The 19178-nt window shown below is 35.6% G+C and overlaps 1 protein-coding gene across 1 annotated transcript in view; it reads right to left on the bottom strand.

Moving 5' to 3' along the window:
* Positions 1–3236: 3236 nt before the first annotated feature.
* The window catches only part of LOC131060778 (riboflavin biosynthesis protein PYRD, chloroplastic), a 100203-nt gene continuing 84261 nt past the window's right edge, over positions 3237–19178 (bottom strand). Inside the window, exon 3 of the mRNA XM_057994168.2 lies at positions 3237–4114. Within this exon, the coding sequence (XP_057850151.2) occupies positions 3448–4114 (667 nt within the window). The 3' untranslated portion in view covers positions 3237–3447. The remainder of the gene's footprint in view (positions 4115–19178) is intronic.

The following is a 19178-nucleotide window of genomic DNA, read 5'->3' as shown; positions in this document are numbered from 1 at the left end:
AAGCGAACATTTATTTGTATGCAGTAAGAATAAAAGCAAGCTCGTGAAGTTTAAGGCCAGAAGAATTACCTGCACAGAGGTTAGAGGAAAAGTTGCTTACAGTTGGAGACAGGAGCATTATTTGAAGGGGCAGCGGGGAAGATTTTCAGAGCTCAATCAGACCAAAACAACTACAATAGTGTATGCATGAAAGTGATTTCATCTGGAAATTGGAGAAATTGATCATAAGTGGATTTATGAGACAAGACAGAGAGTTGGAGGGAACCACTAGTGCCACATCAACACTGAATCTGTAACTGAGGGTGGAACTGGTTGCTCGTTAACAAGAGGGTATCTACAATGGGAAACACTGTGATTTCTCAATGCACAAGCCCTTGGTATAAGTACTTCTCCAGTGAAGGATAATTTATGATATTTCAATGTACTAATTCTTGGCTCCTTTTAGTCTCCTTATGAAGTGGGTGATTTTAAGTTGGAAACATTTTTCCCTCAAGAATATCCAATGGTGGCACCAAAGCTCTTGTAAGAACCCTGCTGGTTCTAACTCTCCTGAAATACTATTGCTGATTTGATTTTGGATTTTCAATGGTTTTTGAACAATTTTTAAATTAAAAAAACAAGTGCACCAAGCAAGAATTGCTCATATAACTGAATAGATGCCAAATATGGAACAATCGAATCTAGATTATGCATTAAGTAACTGTTGCAAATGAAACTAATGCATGAAACATACCCGTAGGTCCTCAACTTATTTTAAATAAAGAATTTTGGAGTTTGCCAACCAAAACTGGGAAACTGACTAAAATTGAAGTACAAGTCCAAAGTACAATTTCTCCAGGCCAAATATGAGATGAATCCACCTGATTATGCTGGGCTTTGGGAATGGTGCAACTAGATTGCAAAATAGGTAGGCGTTTCAACCTCCCAGTCAAAACGTCCATTTCCTGGACCCCACGTGCCAAGCCTGAATTGTACGACCAACAACTAGAAATTGTATGGCTGCTTATTGAAATGAAATATGTTGCTAATTGGGGTGTCTAACCTAAATTTGCATTTTCCTAATTGAAAAATCTGCAATATTTGGATAAAAGAATCTTTGTCGAAGCACAATAAGACTCCTGAATGAAGCCTTCACAATTGCAATAATTCAGCTGATCTTCCACAGCCTCACAATCACAGATCCACAAAGAATTTTCATTCTCCAATGGCCAAACCTCTGAAACCCTTGTCAAAGAATTTCACAGAGCAAAATAACAAGCAATGTCAAATAATCAATCATCAATAATAGAGGTTGAATTGCTTGCTTTGCCTTTATAAACCCAAAAAGGCATAATTCTCCAAAAAGTGTGATTTCCTCTTGAAGGGAGTTAAATGCATTTAAAATGTACTTAATATATTTTATGCAACATATGAATTAATTCCCCACTTAGACGTACCCTTTTGATATTCACTTTATATTATTTAAGTGGCTCACTTTAATAAAGTTAATAACATAACTTTATAATAACTCCAAATGACACGTTTCCCAATAAAGTACACTCAAAGTCATTTAAATACATTTAAATGTATTTAATTTACTCTCCAAAGTTTTAATTTGCTTTCGACGTCTAAATTCACTTAGGTGATTTAATAAAAATCACTTTACAATATTTAAGTGGCTTTTAATTTTAATAAAGTCACTTTATGACTTTATAATATTCATATAAGTTAATTTAATAACTTAACCACTAAAAAATTAATATCTCCCTCAATATTCCGTTTTTTGACGTGTTGTCTGAAGCTAGAGTCAACACTGAATAACTCCATGTGTCCAGGACTAAAGATAACACTACTGCCAGATTGACTTACTATTCCCTCAACTAAGTCCACACACTGACTGCAAAGGCCCTAGAACTAAACCCAAGACTGAACTGAAGAAGTGGAACTGCCACTGAGACTCTCTATCCAAACATTTTAGCCTACAAGAGTCAAAATAATAAGCTAATCCCTCAAACTCTGATGCTCACGAAAATGGGGAGATTGCAGCTCTGCTTTCTTTCTGACCAAGATTTGGAACTCCAACATTGACGAGTTTGGTTGCATATGCTTGAATATCTAAAGGGCGAGTGGAGTATAGCTCTTCGTATTCAAATACTTCTTCTGAGAATACAAGCATTGTTTAATTCACCAATTTTCAATGATCCATTCTCAAGAAACACTGCAAAACACTGGAAATGGAATGATTATGAAACTGATCCTGTGGAGACAAAGGAAGAATGGATGAGGTTATGCAAGTGGTGAAAAAAAGAACAAAGCAGTGAAGCAAATTTAATATCCCACATTTATCAGGTGAGGAAAAACCAACTTTAAATAGTAACTTATTTGTATGCCAAGTGTCTCCTGAATTAGCTAACTGCTAGCAGCTTTTCTGCCAGTTAGTTAACTTTCATGTTTTGGGTGAAAGCTAGCAGCTACTAGCAGTTGGTGGTTCATTAGTTGTTTGTTCTGAGTTGGCTGTAGATGGTATTAAATATGTCGGTAGTATGTTGATATTGCATGTGTGACATGAGGCAATGCAGTAGTAATAAAAGAAACAAGTGCTTTGTATTTTGGCTATTGGAACCCAGAGGCATAAATTTGACAACCATTTAATAATTAGTTCATAATCAAGGTGCAGAATTCTCTACTTTTTATCTATGTGTTCTATTTAATAGCAGGTTCTTTATAGGAACATTCCAAGATAAGAGTCATTCAAACAAGGCCTAATCCAACTAAACCTTTCCTCACCATGTGACTTCTCTGCGCAAACCCATTTCAGTTCCTAGAACCCCTTAAAGTGGAAGAAGGCCTACAAGAGCCTTCTTAGGGTATAAGTTTTATTTTAAAAGTGTTATAATTTCTGGTTTGTTAATATTCTTCGATGAATGTATATTAATATAGTGAAATGATGTATGTTGATGAACATGGTTTCTTGATATCTTAAATAAGATTATAAACGCAATGAAAATGTTTGGATGATATATGGTGAGGAAAGACACAAACTCAAATTATTTGTACAGATCAAATGGTGTGGATTGGTAGTGGATAGTTGCTGATGTCAGTTGCTGATCATGTTATTCTGTCTATCCAACAGAAAAACTGAAGGGGGCCATTTGATGTGCAAGTCCTACAGTATTTGAAACCCAGGCTTAATGTTTAACTCAACCAAAATAATACAGAATACAACCCACGCATTTCTACAGCTAATTTACAAAAGATGAATTTAACACTTTACTTCATATCATAGAAGATCCAACAGTATAGGATTATAATATAGTTATACAATAACAGTCGCTACTATTTTATACTCAACATTTCAACTTGAAAAAATGTTTGATTTGAAATTGCTCCTTTACAAACATGTTCATACTGAACAAGTATCTCCTTACCCTATTGGTTTATGATATGGAAGATTCATCAATGTACTCTCTAATGCCCAGTGTAACAGAAATCCTTCAGGAAGTATCCCTCAACCAATGCTACATCCTTTGACATTCTTGTTGTTAATCTGTTCAATTTGCTGGGAGGAATATTAAAATTTAATCCAGTCTTCTTTATACCAGATATCAAAGGACAAATTGCTATTATTAATTTCTGAAAAGCTTCATCCTCCAAAGCCTGCTTGCCAAAGAAGTTCTCACTGCCAAAAGATGCTAAACCTTTTGATTCAAGCAGAACAGAGCATAAGCCACGTTTATTACAGACATCAAGGATTGAAACAAAATCTAGCCTCTTCAGTATGATAACGTCCACCCCCTTTTGTCTCAGAAGCATCTCCATAGATTGACCACTTTGTTTTCCAGCATTCTGCACATCATCTACAAAAGCTCTCTCATCTGCTAACACCAAGGTTGGAGAAAGATTGGTATTAAAAATAACTGAATCAATAGGAAAGTCAAATTTTCTGGTAACTACTATCCTCAGAGGCTGCTTTGCCCCCGCTTCATAAGAAAGAAGTGTTGGATTATCAAACAACACATAATCTGAAACAATTACACCATCGTATTCCTTTAACAGTTCCGAATAGTAACCCCCTTCCTCAACTGCACCATCTCCAAGATAATCTAGCATTCCACCATCCAATGACATTGATAACCTACAATTTCACAGGAGAACAGCAAAGTGAAAATGAAGATTGAATACCTATATAATGGCCAAAAACAAGAGTTCAACTTGAATTGCATCTTAGACCTTGAGCAATTAATCCTTCACAGTTTCAGAATCCCAACAGAGAGGACACGGGAAGAAGGGAAAGATCATTTCATAGGCTTCATAAAGGTGTTCCACACTACACAGAAACTAACTAGGGGTAATGAAGCCTCCCATTATCTTCATGCTCTAGATAACAACACAAAAGAACGTAAACAGACTAGAGATGGGATAGAATCATGCATGCAGGATATTTCAAGAACAGTTTCCTGCTTAAAGACAAAAAAATCATAGTTACCTGGAGACATGGGAATACAGATACTGATACAAAGACGGGAATGAGGATGCCATTGGTATTCTGTAATGTCCCCTATTAGGAGAGATGTCAATTTACTAATAATTAACATATATTATAATACATTCTTATGTTGCGATTCATTTTTCTTAAATTATTACATGAATTGGTATTATAACACATTCAACATTCATTACATTAAGTTTATTTCCTAATCCTAATGAGGGAAGGGGGATTTACTCTCACAGGATGCTGACACCAATTACCGATCTGCAGTAACAATAGTTGACTGCCAATGGTGTAATTCGAACTTCTTCAATAATATTCCTCCCCTGACTGGACATCTAACTATGCTTAGATTCCTTAAGTTATTAGCACTATATGAGTTTACAGTATTACATCAACTTGTGCAAACTGAGTTTTGGTTACCTTTGATTCATTAACTGATATATATATATATATATATATAGAGAGAGAGAGAGAGAGGGAGAGAGAGAGAGAGAGAGAGAGAGAGTAATATTATGTGTATTCATTTTAAGCTGTTTGAATAATTAGATATCGATTGCTTCTTCAGCTTTTATACCATATTAATGCCACTGATTTAATTAAGTTCATATAGGATTTTACATATAGGATTATTGGCTGTTATATTCCATTATAAAATTAGAAATCCTTTCCATATGTACCTGTCACTGATCTGTTTCTATTTTTGCTGGCTGCCTAATACATCAGTTGCTAGAATAATAGAGATTGTAAAGGCAGACAGATCTGACATGGTCTGCCATTACATATAAAATAAAATATGATTTATACGTATGGCAGTCTATAATAATATTACTATTAAATTCTGCATACAGACATTATCAGGTTTCACATATTAGGCATACGTATCAAGCACATCCCCTATGCATACCCCCAAGAATAACGATGTTATCGCCTGTCCTCAGCACATACTATTTTTAATTAGTTTTTCCATCTGTTCGATCATTGCCCTTTTTTCCTCCCCAAGAGCGAGTGTTTGATTCCGCTTAAGTATCTTTGATCGGTTGTAACCATGATTTGGAATGGTCATGCTTTCCCCTTCACACCGTACCTCCTTATGCTTATTTGTTAATTGTATCCATGTATTATATGTGTTTAATCGCACCCTTGAATAATTAGTCCTTAATATCAATTTATTTTGCCTTAGTGATCGAAGGTTACTTGTTGTTTATTGATTTGACTACCATTTGTCATCACTGGATCTCATCATTCCGATTATCAAATCAAATATCATTGAATCTTTCTTAGTGGGATGGTTTAGTCTATTCTTCTATGATTAAGATTAATTTATTAAATATTTAGACATTAGATTAATTTAGTGGATTAATATTTAGATGTAGGGATATTACAGATATTATCGTTTCATTAATGATTGTTTTATTAATAATATCATTAATTTATTAATATGTTACATTCTTTTATAATATTTCCAAAAGATCATAATATAATAATATTTCAAGAATATGTTTTTTTATTTAAATAAATATTAAATAATATTTAATAAATAAATAAATAGTTGGATGTTACAGATATTATCGTTTCATTAATGATTGTTTTATTAATAATATCATTAATTTATTAATATGTAATATTCCTTTTGTTGTCCTCATTTTTTGTTTGCAAAAAATGAAGGACCACTACGGTAAAAATTTATGAAAAAATTGAAATTTTTACTCTATGGCACGCTTCCCGATGCAGAATTTCGACTAATCCTTGGACTGGCTTGATCCTCAGTCCATTCTTGAACTACGTTTCGAATTTCGTCCAATTCTGAGTTCGTTTGCTATGCCTTTCCTTCAATTTCGGGTTTTAAAACCCAGACTGCAGGTGGAGAATTTTCTTCAAACTACAAGTTTTAATGATATTCATTGTTATGGTCTTTGTAGGGGAATTTTTGATCAATTACATGTGCACTTTTGTTTTAAATATGTCACTTGTAATTTATTTTAAGTTTCCCCTTTAATGTTTTTATCTTTTTATTGTTTTTGGGTCATTTTTAGTTAAAATAGGGGTTTTTTGGCTCAACTGCAAGTAAACTTGCAGTTTGTTCAAAAAACCCCTACTTTAATGATTTTCACATGTAATAAGGATTTTAAATCCCCATTACATATGTGCAAGTGTTTTTAACTTGTTGTAGGGATTTTATTTCCCTTTTACAAGTATTTTTAAACTTGCAGTTTGTCTTTTAAAACCCGATTTTGACATAAAAGTGCATTTTTGACAATTTCAAACTTGTCATGTGTCTTTTAAAACCCGATTTTGGCTTATAAATGGAAAAAGTGAAAATAAAACTTGTTATTTTCTCCCCAAAACCCGATTTGCATGTTTTTGGGTAAATCGAACTTGTTATTTGTCCCCCAAAACCCGATTTGCAAGGAAAATGGATTTGTTGAAGATGTCAAAGCGATTTTTTTGGGGAGATTTGCTAGAGATGCAAGGCGTTTAGGATTCTATCCTATTCTCATGCATTTTCAAACACATTTTTCGCCATTTAGAGTTTATTATTACTGGTTTTTGGAGCTGAATCAGCAAAAACGTGGTTTATCCAATCCACATTTTGGGCGTTTTTTACTCCATGAACTTGCAATCTCCTAAGGCGTTTTGCCCTCTCCCACCTAGGCGTGGAGTATGGGATAAGTTTCAAGACATTTAATGATCCATTGATGGTGCATTGAATACCACGTTTTTTTGCAAAAACATGATTTCCTTTGGCTGCGTTTTTTTACCTTTGGCGTCATTGCCTCTTCAAATACCTTTGGCGTCATTGCTCCAACAAATACCTTAGGCGTTTTGCTTCAATAAACTTGAAATGCACACTTTCATTGGCATTTTGCTCCTCCAAGTTTAAGATTGCTGCCATATTTGGGGCATTTTTACAAAAAAACGTGATAAGGGTTTGATAGTCCGGTTTTGCTTCTTCATCTCAAGAAGTATTGCATTGTTGGAGAAACATTTTGCATTTTTAATAAAGGTATGATCTTCCTTTCTTCTCTTCTTTTTATTATTTTCTTGTTTTCTTTATTTTTCGTTATTAGTTGCATTTTTGGCATGGGATGTTCTTCCCCTAAAAATTGGTTTTCGTGAAAGAAATCTTCCCCTTTGAAATGCAATTGTTGAATTGCATTGTTCTTCCTAAAATTCTCTCTTAAACTTGTATTTGGAATTTTTAATCTCGATTACAAGTTCGCTGGAAATTCTTGTTCTTCCCCTACGGTTAAGGAATTTAACTATTTTTGGCTAAAATTCCAAGCTTGAAAAGTGTGAAATACCCTTCCCTTGCAAATTCGGGTTTTAAAAACCGGATTACATGTTGAAAAGTTCTCCTCATTTTCATGAAAATGACTTTCCCGGATATTCCCATTTCTATTCATTTGCATTCCCCATATCCGTACTTTCCATTTCCATCATTTCCCGCAAGTCAAAATCCCATTTTTCATCCATTTCTCCATTTTCGAATTTACAAGTGTACTTGTATTCGGGTTTTAAAACCCCGATTGCATGTATGTATTTTCCAACTTGTATACTTGCGAAAATTCTCCCAAGATCCGAAATTGGTCAAAGTCAAGATTTTCCCATTTCTACATATCTCCCCTCTTCCTCTCACAAAACCGTGAAATTCAGAGATCAAAGTTTTACCCATTTGAAGAAGAAAGAATGATATTAGCAGCTGATTATGATGTTGCCTTAACTCTTTTAAGTCTTCATCACAGCATTCCAGGTTCACAATCAATGTCAGATTTGCCGGCATCGCCAACTCCAAAGAAAATGAAATACAAATATGACAAATACCAGAATGAGGTTACACCTTCCCAGATATCTTCTCCATTGGATCGCATCAGGGACACGGAAATAGGGCACGTGGATATGGCAGAATTCATTCACAGGGTAGAAGATCCACAAGATAACAACTTGCAGCGGCTGTTGGACAGCCATATCCATCATGCATCTTCTTTCCCAGTGGCTGCCCTAGAACCAGAGTTCGTTCTTGCATGCGCCCATCATTTTGACAAAGAGTCAAGAGTCATCAAAAATGATGACGGTGAAGCTATAATTCGACTTGATGCGGATACAATCGAGAAGGTCTTCAAAATACCTCCTGCACCTGTTTATATGGAAATCACCAAAGAAAGTGCAGCAGAGTATTATGTGAAAAGGGAAAAAGATTGCAAGCGACACATCAATAGATGGATCCAAGAGCCTCGTCCTTCCTTCTCAAGATGGGCAAAGTTGTACCGTTGTGATTTCAAGTGGGAGATAGGAGACACCATCACTCTTCTTAGCAGGATGATGGGTCTTGAGCACTCTAATGTCTTTGAGCCATGGATGTATCAATTCATTATGTTCATACGGCAGTCACATCATATTTCATGGGGTGAAATCATCAGCGATGCTTTGTGCGAACAACTTGCAGCAGTTCCTACCACTATGACCTTTTTCATGAATTCTTATTTGGTATATTTAGCAGCATCACTTAGACACTTCCTAGGTCTTTCTACCAAGGGTGATCGCTCACTTATACCAGTTTGGGAATATTATGACCAGTTGCCATTAAAACCTAGCAGACTGCATTTCAAAAGAGTCCAAGATGCATTCTTTGGATATTTCATGTGTCAGTTTGACATGGATCTCAGAAACAAAAGAGTATCAGATGAGGCATGGGTCAAGGTGTCTTGAGTATGGGTGTTTATTCCTGCAATTTCCCACCTTCACCTATATGAGGATTGGATGCTATGATGGACAACCATACATGCTTCCAAGATACCCAACCGATAAGATAATTCTTATGGAGTTGGGAAGACAGATCATGGCTGTTCATACTTTTCAGTCCGCTAGACACAAGGTTGGAATGGGGATCTCTAGCACAAACCCATTGAAAATTGGTCAATATTCCCTTGTCACATCTGTGAAGGCTAAGGCCATGAAGGCTGAATTGCAAGAAATCAAGCTTAAGAGGTTCAAACCTAGAGCTGATTTTGATTATAGAGGTATGAAGGAGAAGATCAAGAAATCCTTTGTGCATGTTCATCGCATTGAAGACATCTGGGTAGATCTCCGCACAGAAGTCGAAGTTCTGAAGATGGATTACTGCAAGCTCACTGTTGAGCAAATTGTTGACTTGAACTTGGCAGATATCCCACAAGGGATGATCGATGACGGGCATATACTTGATCCTGAATACATTTCACGAAGGGTTGAGGAAGCTCCACTTCCTTTGATCCAATGGTCACACAAGGAGTGCGTCTCCATCCTTGACAGATTTCAGCCTATCTTGGCCAATACTAACGCATGGCTGAAAAGTAATGCTGTTAGACTTATCAAAATCAAGGTTGGTAAAGAAGATGATTCTACAGGGCCTCTTGAACGGAAGTCTGAGATTCAAATTGATAACAAGGAGGGTGCTTCATCTTCAGGCACAAGGATCAAGTTACGAGCCAGTCGTGCAGTAGTGCTTCCTCCTGAGGAGACGACTACTCGTGGGAAGGAGAAATCACGGTTCCATGTTCGGGTGATCGATCTGGATAATCCAGAAGAGGGGCAGCAATCTGATGATGCGCCTAGGTCTCCAGTTTCAGACTCACCTCATGAGGTCATTCCTCCAGTTTCCATTGAGACGCCTCTTTCTCCTCCTGACTTGCTCATAGATGAGTCTCCTCCGAATGCAGTTCCCATTTCAGCATACGAGCCTTCTCTTGATCAACAACGAGAAAGTGTGTTGGAAGTTCCTGAAGATAATCCCACTTGCATTCAGTTATCAGAAATTGATACTTCCACTTCTGGTTTTGAAGAATTTATGAGGCAATCTTCATGCCCATTGGTAACTGAGCAAACCGTGGTCGCTATTCAAACAGATATTCCTCCCAGGGTGACCACGGTAATTCAAACAGAAACTGCTTCTCCTTTGCCTACGGCTGCTACTGGAAGTGAGTTGATGACTTTGCCTCCATGGCTTAGTTCTTTCACCCCGAAAAGAAAGAAGCAGGAGATCTCACCTGATGCCTTTGACTACCAGCAACTCAAACAGTCCAGATCAAAAGTTGCTAAGAAGGCAAAGACTATCTCTAGGGTAACTGTTGATAGCAACAAGATGAAAGTAGCTGAAATTGTGGAACCTATTGCAGATAAACCACTTGATGAAATGTTAGCTGCTGATTATAAGGTTACAAGGGTAGAATTGGGCAAGCAAACACATGAGGTCATTAAACATGATGCTCAGTTTTCTGTTGCTTCACTAGTGCAAAGGTGTGACGATCTTCTTGCAAAGAAAGACAAGCTAGAAGAAGAAAACCGACAGCTCATGGTAGCTATTCATAAAATCACAAAACCTGCTGCTGAAGGGAGTAACTCCATAGGTTCTTCTGGTTCCCAAGAATCGATTCGTGGAGTGGAAAGGGCTGCTCAGAAAGTACAAGCACTGGATTCCTGGGTTGATCAGCTTCATGATCAATGTATTCAAGTGGTAAAAGACATTTTTCAAATAATGTCTAAGTTGGAAACCATTGAGGAAAAACTGGATCAGACTTCTAACACTTTCAAAAAGAATCTAGAAAGTGTTGAGAAAAGTCTGGCAATTTGGCGTACCATGTCCCAACAACAGCTGAGTATTTTGCAGGAGCATGCCATCATCTCTTCCAGGGTCATGTACTTGGAATTTGAGGAACTCATGGAAAACAAAACCCTTGTTCTTAAATCCCTCATTGAGGAGATCAGTGATGCAAGGAGATTCCGGGATGAAGTCTATCGAGGTATTGTCTTACATTGTGAAGGGCCTCTTGCAATATAGTAAGTCAGGATGGAGAGCTGATTCCAGAAGAAGAAGTTCTTGCTGATTTACAAATGAGGATTCATAATGAATGGAGGAGCGAACAATTCTCGGCAGCTTCAATTCAAACATTGATGAAACACCAAGCCTTTTTGCATGAGATCCAGTCTATCCTGGATAAAGACAATTCTGCGCTCCTCCGCTGTCACGACACTATTGTGAAGACTATGGTTGTTGCTAAGAACACCCATGAACCAAATCCCGAGGAACTACAAGTGAGCATCAGAAAATTTCAAGGATTCGTGTCTTCACAAAAGGCAACTTAAGTGTTTTTCAACACTTAGTTGAATTTTCCCTGTTTTGTAATCTTTAGTTGTAATTTCGTTTTGACAAGTTACATGTAAAAGTAATTTTTGTAAAATACAAGTTACACATTACTTGTACTTTTGTAATTACATGTAAGGCAACTACAAGTTGTGTCCGATTAGGACTGTAGTTGGAATAAGTCTTAGTTAATTAGAATAACTCTTAGTTAATTAATGAAGTCTCAGTTATTTATTGAATGAGTCTTGGTGGTTGAGAGAATCTCTCAAGTTAGTTAGGATCCTCCCACCTTTTTCTCAAGGCTCCTCTTCTATAAATACTTGAGAGGTCCATTGTAAATATATCTTTTGGAAAGCAAGCAAAAACTCTACCAAATTTACAGCAAGAAGTCTTTGAGCTTATGTATGTGGATTGAAAGTTTTTTAAGAATAATAAAGAAGGATTACTCAAGTTTTGAGTCTTTGAGCTACATGTTTGAGTTTGAATCTTTTTATATCTTCTATGCAAAGTGTTTCTAAAGGAGCTTAGTCCAATCTGATTTGAAGTCTTTGAGCTGCAAGTAGAGAAGATTAATTAAAATAGGAAACTCTCTTGAAGGAGCAGCAAGTCTTTGAGCTTGCGTCCATTCTTGAGAAAAATTATTGTTTGATAAGAAATAGCAGCAAGTCTTTGAGTTTGCATTAGTTCTTGTCTTTGTGTTAAAAGAATAAATTATTCCAGTCTTTGAGTTGTTGTCGTTTATTCATTGTAAAATTTAGTATAGAAAATGATAGATAGGACTTCCAATAGTCAAGTCTTTGAGCTTGATATTGCTGTCCCGTCCCGAAGGAAGTGACGGAAGTCTTTGCGCTTTCAGGAAACTTCATTTCCTTTCTCTCATTTCACTTGAAAGTAGTTACTGTTGTTCATATTCAATCGCTATCCTTTTCTGTGAAGAGAAAAGGATATTGTCTTTCTTGAAGAAAGAAGAAAGACTGCTGTCCCATCCCATTTTATTTTCCAAGTTGTAGTTAGATAGGGGGAGCCTTCCCTTAATTAGGAGAGTTTTTACTCGTGTGTTGTGGTTGAAACCACAATTTTGTATATTTCCCTAAGTGTACAAAATTTTCAACCAACACCTTTATAATATTTCCAAATGATCATAATATAATAATATTTCAAGAATATGTTTTTTTATTTAAATAAATATTAAATAATATTTAATAAATAAATAAATAGTTAATAATTCCAGATAAATATATTAATTAATGATAGTAACTGTTTCATTTTGGATATAAATAACGATCAAAGAGGGAACATGGCATATTAGGACACGAGTAAATAAATATAGGCACAGCTATATTTATATATAAATGTAATGACCAAACATTATGGGTACAGGGACAGGGACATGATTCTTATTTGTATACTGGAGTTTCTAGTAAACATGCAAGAAAAGCATTGTAAAAATTGAATGCGGTAGAAATTCAGTTTACAAGCAATCTAGCTGGAAAGAGAAAAGTAAAATATTGAAGAAGCAATACAGATTATAAAACAGGTAAAGGAATCGAAGCATAAAACTATACAGAAAGAATTACTCCAAGCATACTCATTGCATGGTGAAGAGCACATTTCATAGTCACAAAAGTTGACACAGCATAGTTACAAAGTTTATAATTGCAAGTTAAGCAATGGTTAAGTGATTTATACACGTGATAATGCATGCAGAAAAAAATTCGTTCTTGGAATAAGTAATCAAGCTTTGCCTCTGTAATGGGGCAATGCTAAACGAAGATTTTTTATCAGATTCAAAGAAACATAATAATTTTCAAAGATCATATAAAAAGAAATAAGTGCAAACACCGTACTCGATGCTTGACTAAAGAAAATATTGTAGAAGCCAGATATAAAAGATAGTATCTGATTTGACTTTTAAGTAAAATGCAAAAATACTAAATAGCAATTCGGTATATAATAGATCTCAAACAATCAAATTCAGGAGAAAACCCATATTTTGTAATTAGGATATGACTCTGATCTTGGAATAGCAGTCCAAAAAGACCAATAGTAAAATGAATAATCCATATTAGTTTTCCATTTAGACAGCATTATCAGCATGGCAAATGTGTAAATCGAATTCACTTAACTGGGTTTAAAACAGGAAAACTTAACAGATACATGAAAAACTAAAAAATGATTTTTCTGCCCTTTAGTAATTGTGGTTTCCTTGTGCTCTAACATTCTGCCTTGTGAATGGGAAAATGATGGTTAAAAGAAGACATAAACAGTATGCATTAAGCAATAGAAGGGATGTTTTGCTAAAACTCCACATTTAATTCTAAAATTCACAAGTTAATTTACCTTTGTTTCAAAAAGACTGACGGAGGCTTTTAGGGGTCAATTTATGGGTTGCTGTGCTGTTCAGTGATTCAGAACAGTGTGGCGGGGTACAAATCACAATTTTTACTCTATGGACTAATCTATATTATAATAATTCTTGTCATTATTGGATAGTTAAAATATTATCGGCAACATTATATGTTGATGAGCCCATATAAGTGTTCCTTTAGTGGCCTAAAACCTTTAAATTTTACCGCATGTGGCCAATTTAAACAATAAACAAGACATCTATGGGATACAGTTAATTGGTTAGGTAAATACTAAAAAGTAAAACTGACCAGGGTTTTTCTTAGTTGGAAGTCTGCTCAGGAATGAACATCTCTTAGTGTTTGTCTAGCATGGGCATATCTGCATTTTTCAAACTAGAAAACCAGATTTTACAGTACTAACAGCCTACTCTGGAAATGGATTTTTAAGAGAAGACATTAGAACGGTATCTATGGATAGCAATACTGAAGAGAAACTTATGGTAAGTAACATTTATCACTTTCCCAAGGAATGTAAAAAGCATCAATTTACCATTTCTTCAGACTTTCAGGTTCAGTTTCCTCTTGGACCTGCTTCAAATAAAGAAGCACCAAGCTCATGATCCATGAATAATTTTCACAGGTGCCTTTCTACTGGTATGGAGACAGGGACGTGTACTGGTATGGGAGATAGGGATGGTTACCAGCTTGCCCTTTTCAAAAAACGTTGGAGACGGCAAATTAAAACAATATGTGTGTGTGTGTGTGTGTAGAATGAATATGCAACTTTAAAGAATGTGAAGTACTTAAAATGCTTAAAAATTGACAAATTAACATTTCAAAAGTGACATAGATGTTAAGAAAATCAAAGATTAATTATTGCTATTGTGACATGATATATATAATTAAATTTTCAACAATAATCACCTGGAGATGGCTGATAGTCTGAGAGGGGAATGCCACTTTTTTTAAAACATGGTATAGGATTCCTCAAAGATGACTATATTTTCAATCAATTCATAAAACATCAATGGATGTACACATCTTAAGCCTTTTGTTGTCTCTCTTTGTACTATTACATCTTTGGGATTAAATAAGAAAGTTTTCTGCTACAAAAAGACATGTAATGTTTAATGCAAAAAAATAGAAAATTACAAGTGCATTATTGTATTTCTTTAGCTATTTAGCTTTTGTCAATCACATATCAGCACTTTAGGAAACCCAATATAATTTATATGATATATCTAAGAAAACTCTATAGTAAGTTTCCCAATGATCAAGGGTTGATTCTAATAGACATACGAGATGCAAAAAACTTTACCTTGAGTCTCCCAATGCCTGTCGACATTCCCATATGGTTCTCCAAGAGGGAACATGTGTCCAAGATGTGAGACAGGTCAACTAAATGAGGTTAACTACACAATAGAAAAAAGTAAAGTAAATGTCAGCATTGGCCCATAGAAGAAATGAGATTGATCAAACAAGTGCGACAGATGCCAAACAGAAATAAGCTCTATATTGGACCTGAAAGAGCAGCCATAACAATAAGTTGGAAAGGGATTGGCATTGTTATTCTAATTAATTCCAGATTTTGACAACTGTATATAGGGCAGAGTTCTGGAACTCTTCCTCCAACTTGATGGAAAAAGCGAAACAGGGATCTAGAAAGAAGAAATGCAAATGATACAGAAGATTCTGCTCACTGACCTGCTCTAGAACAGGAGAGAAATAGTCTAAAGCAGAAGCAAGGAAACAACCATTATATGACATTCCATGCACACTTGGTGTTATACATTGGGTTGCCATCAGGACTTGTACTCCTTGGGTCTATGCTCTCTCCACCTCCACTGCTAACCCACAACTCACTCCTCTTACCTCATTTTACCAGCTCTTAGCTCAAACTTTTGATGTTGAGAGGTACTGCTTCCAATAAGTCAATATTCAATGTCTAAACAATTTTATGCCAGCAGTAACACACGATTAAAAAAATGGATCTGCAAGCAAGAGCTTAACTCTTTCATCTCTTAGTATTCTACTTGATATATATGATTAAATTATTAAACTACTAAATCCCATTTCCCAAAGAACATGGCTGTTATTTGAAGACACCTTATGAAATCTGGTATGGCAAGAAACCTAATGTAAGTTATTTTAAGATCTTTGGAAGCAAATGCTATGTTCATAAAGATGATAGAAATGGCAAGTTTGATCAGAAAAGTGAAGGAGGAACATTTCTAGGATATTCTTCTAGAAGCAAAGCATTTGAATGTCTGATCAAATCATCTAACAAAATAGTAGAAAGTGCAAATGTGAAAATTGATGAATTTGCAGAAAGAACTGATGACAGGAATTCCAAAGAACCAGAAGACTATGATGAATTTGTCTATGTGCAACCGAGAAGTCCTACCGAGATAACTGTTGAAGGAAATGAAGAAGATATCCAGTTACCGAGTGATGAAGAGTATCATACAGAGCCTACCGAGCCTGTATTAGCCAAATATGTCAGAAGACACCATGCACCAAGTCAGATTATAGGAGATAAGGATGATCCAGTGATGACAAGGAACAAACTAAGACAGAACACATGTTTGATATCTGAATTTGAACCAAGAATAGTGAAAGAGGCATTCAACAGTGAAGATTGGATAAATGCTATGACTAAAGAGATTGATCAAATCAAGAAGAATGACACATGGACACTGGTCCCAAGACCGAAGGACAAAAATGTAATTGGTACAAAGTGGATCTTCAAAAACAAGCTAAATGAGAAAGGTGAGGTCATTCGGAACAAAGCAAGATTGGTTTGCAAAGGTTATGCCCAAGAAGAAGGAATTGATTATGGTGAGACTTTTGCACCTGTTGCTAGATTTGAAGGAGTTAGAACATTGTTGGCATATGCTGCTTTCAAGAACTTCAAGGTATATCAAATGGATGTCAAATCTACATTTCTGAATGGAATATTAAAAGAAGAAGTTTTCATTGAACAACCTGAAAGATTTGTTGAAGACAATAATAAAGATCAAGTATGTAAATTGAACAAAGCTTTATATGGTTTGAAACAAGCACCTAGAGCATGGTATGAAAGATTGCACTCTTATTTGATTAAGATTGGTTTTATAAGGACAAGTGAGAACAACAACATGTACATGAAGAATGATGAAAATGGAATACTAATCTCAGCCATATTTGTTGATGATATTATATTTTGTGGAAATGACTCTTTATGCAAGAACTTTGGAAATGAAATGAGCAAAGAATTTGAGATGTCATTAATCGGTGAGATAAAGTATTTTATAGGCTTACAGATACTGCAAATGAAAAATGAAATTTTCATTACTCAATCCAAATACATAAAGGAAATCTTGAAGAAATTTGGAATGGAGGATTCAAAGCCAGTAAGTACTCCTATGACTACAAACTGCAAACTATCAAAGAATGATGAATCTGCATCTGTTGATGAGACACTCTACCGATCCATGATTGGAAAACTACAATATGTTGTTCACAACAGGCCAGATATAGCACATGCAGTAGGTATTGTTGCAAGATTCTCTGCAGATCCTAAAGAAATACACATGACAGCAATCAAAAGAATTTTCAGATACTTGAAAGGCACTGAAGATTATGGCTTAGTATATCAGAAAGGAAATAATTTTGATTTAAAAGTTTATACTGATTCTGATTGGGCAGGCAACATTGATGACAGAAAAACCACAAGTGGAGGAGCTTTCTTCTTAGGAGAAAGACTAGTGAGTTGGCTTAGCAAGAAACAAGGATGTGTTTCTCAGTCAACAGCCGAAGCTGAATATGTTGTTGCAGCACTGAATTGTACCAACATTGCATGGATCAAACAATTGTTGGAAAGTATAAATGAGAAAGTTACCGAGCCAGTAACTATATTCTGTGACAATACTAGTGACATAAATACTTCAAAGAACCCTGTTATGCACTCTAAAACAAAGCACATATCTATCAAATATCATTATCTTAGAGAAGAAGCTCAAGAGAAGAAAGTGGTGTTGGAATATGTTAACAAAAAGGAACAAATAGCTGATATCTTCACCAAGCCACTACCAAAGGACACTTTTGAATATCTCAGAAGTAAGTTAGGGGTCCTGCCCCTATCTTTTACTCATTGACCGAGACCGGTGAAAGCATCACTTCAATGACTCTATTGAATATCTTTTAGGGAGCTAATGCTGGAGTGATACACTTTAGAATGTTTTTCTGAAAGTGTACTAGAAATAATACTAGGATAATACAGAAAATGATACAGAATTGTAAACAAACGCTCTGACCAAGACTCAGTTGATACACAACAGCAAGAAATTATGTTTTAGTTCTATTCTTTTTGGCATTGTTGTCAAAGGGGGAGAAGACCAAGGAGAAGACCTACCCAGGGGGAGAAAACTGAGAAAAGACTAAAGATTGAAAACAGAAGAGAAGTCTGATGTATGGGGGAGAGCATTTCAGCATTTCAGAATCACAGCAATCCGAATTCTTAACGGTCAAATCAATTGGTTTTGCCATCAATGCCAAAGGGGGAGATTGTTGGCAATATTACAAGGATATTGAGAAGGTTGTTGATGATTATGGACATAACTGATTAAAGATGTTTTACTATCTTGATATTATTATTTTGTCATTAATGTCAAGAAATTGACTTTCTCATTCAGTATGATGTTGCCATATCTTAAGAAATATGATATGAAGATTATAAAGAAGTCGGTAAAGACACAGGAAAGAATATGATGGATAAAGAGATAAGTTATTCAATGGGCAACTCTACCGAGTCAGACAATGATGAGATCTTGATGTTTTAGATTGTTCTAACATCATACATATGTTGTAAAATGTAAAGGTTAATACTATACTATGTTATCAAGCAAAGAACCTAGTTGGTAAACCCTCAGGAACCTAGTCGTTAAACCCTAAGGTTATCGCAGTCGGTTAATGAAGACAGAATGTCTACCGAGTAAAGTTCAGTATTCACCGAGTTGTAACCGAACTATAACAGAATGCATTAAATGTTTACATGTGATATTTAATGAAAGATGCTGATGAGGTGGAGCGGATCAATGATTGGCAAGCCGTAGAAAAAGTTTGTTAACGAATCTAAAGCAATGGAAAGTCGGCAAGAAGATCTACAGCTCAGATTGAACCGCATTACCCTAACACAAGTTCCAAGATGAATGTGCAAGTTCCGAGGCGGGGTAAAATGTTTTCAGATCATAAGATACAATGA

Source organism: Cryptomeria japonica, chromosome 10 (genome assembly GCF_030272615.1).
Source record: "Cryptomeria japonica chromosome 10, Sugi_1.0, whole genome shotgun sequence".
Lineage (NCBI taxonomy): Eukaryota > Viridiplantae > Streptophyta > Pinopsida > Cupressales > Cupressaceae > Cryptomeria > Cryptomeria japonica.
This window is presented reverse-complemented; position numbering and strand designations above follow the sequence as displayed.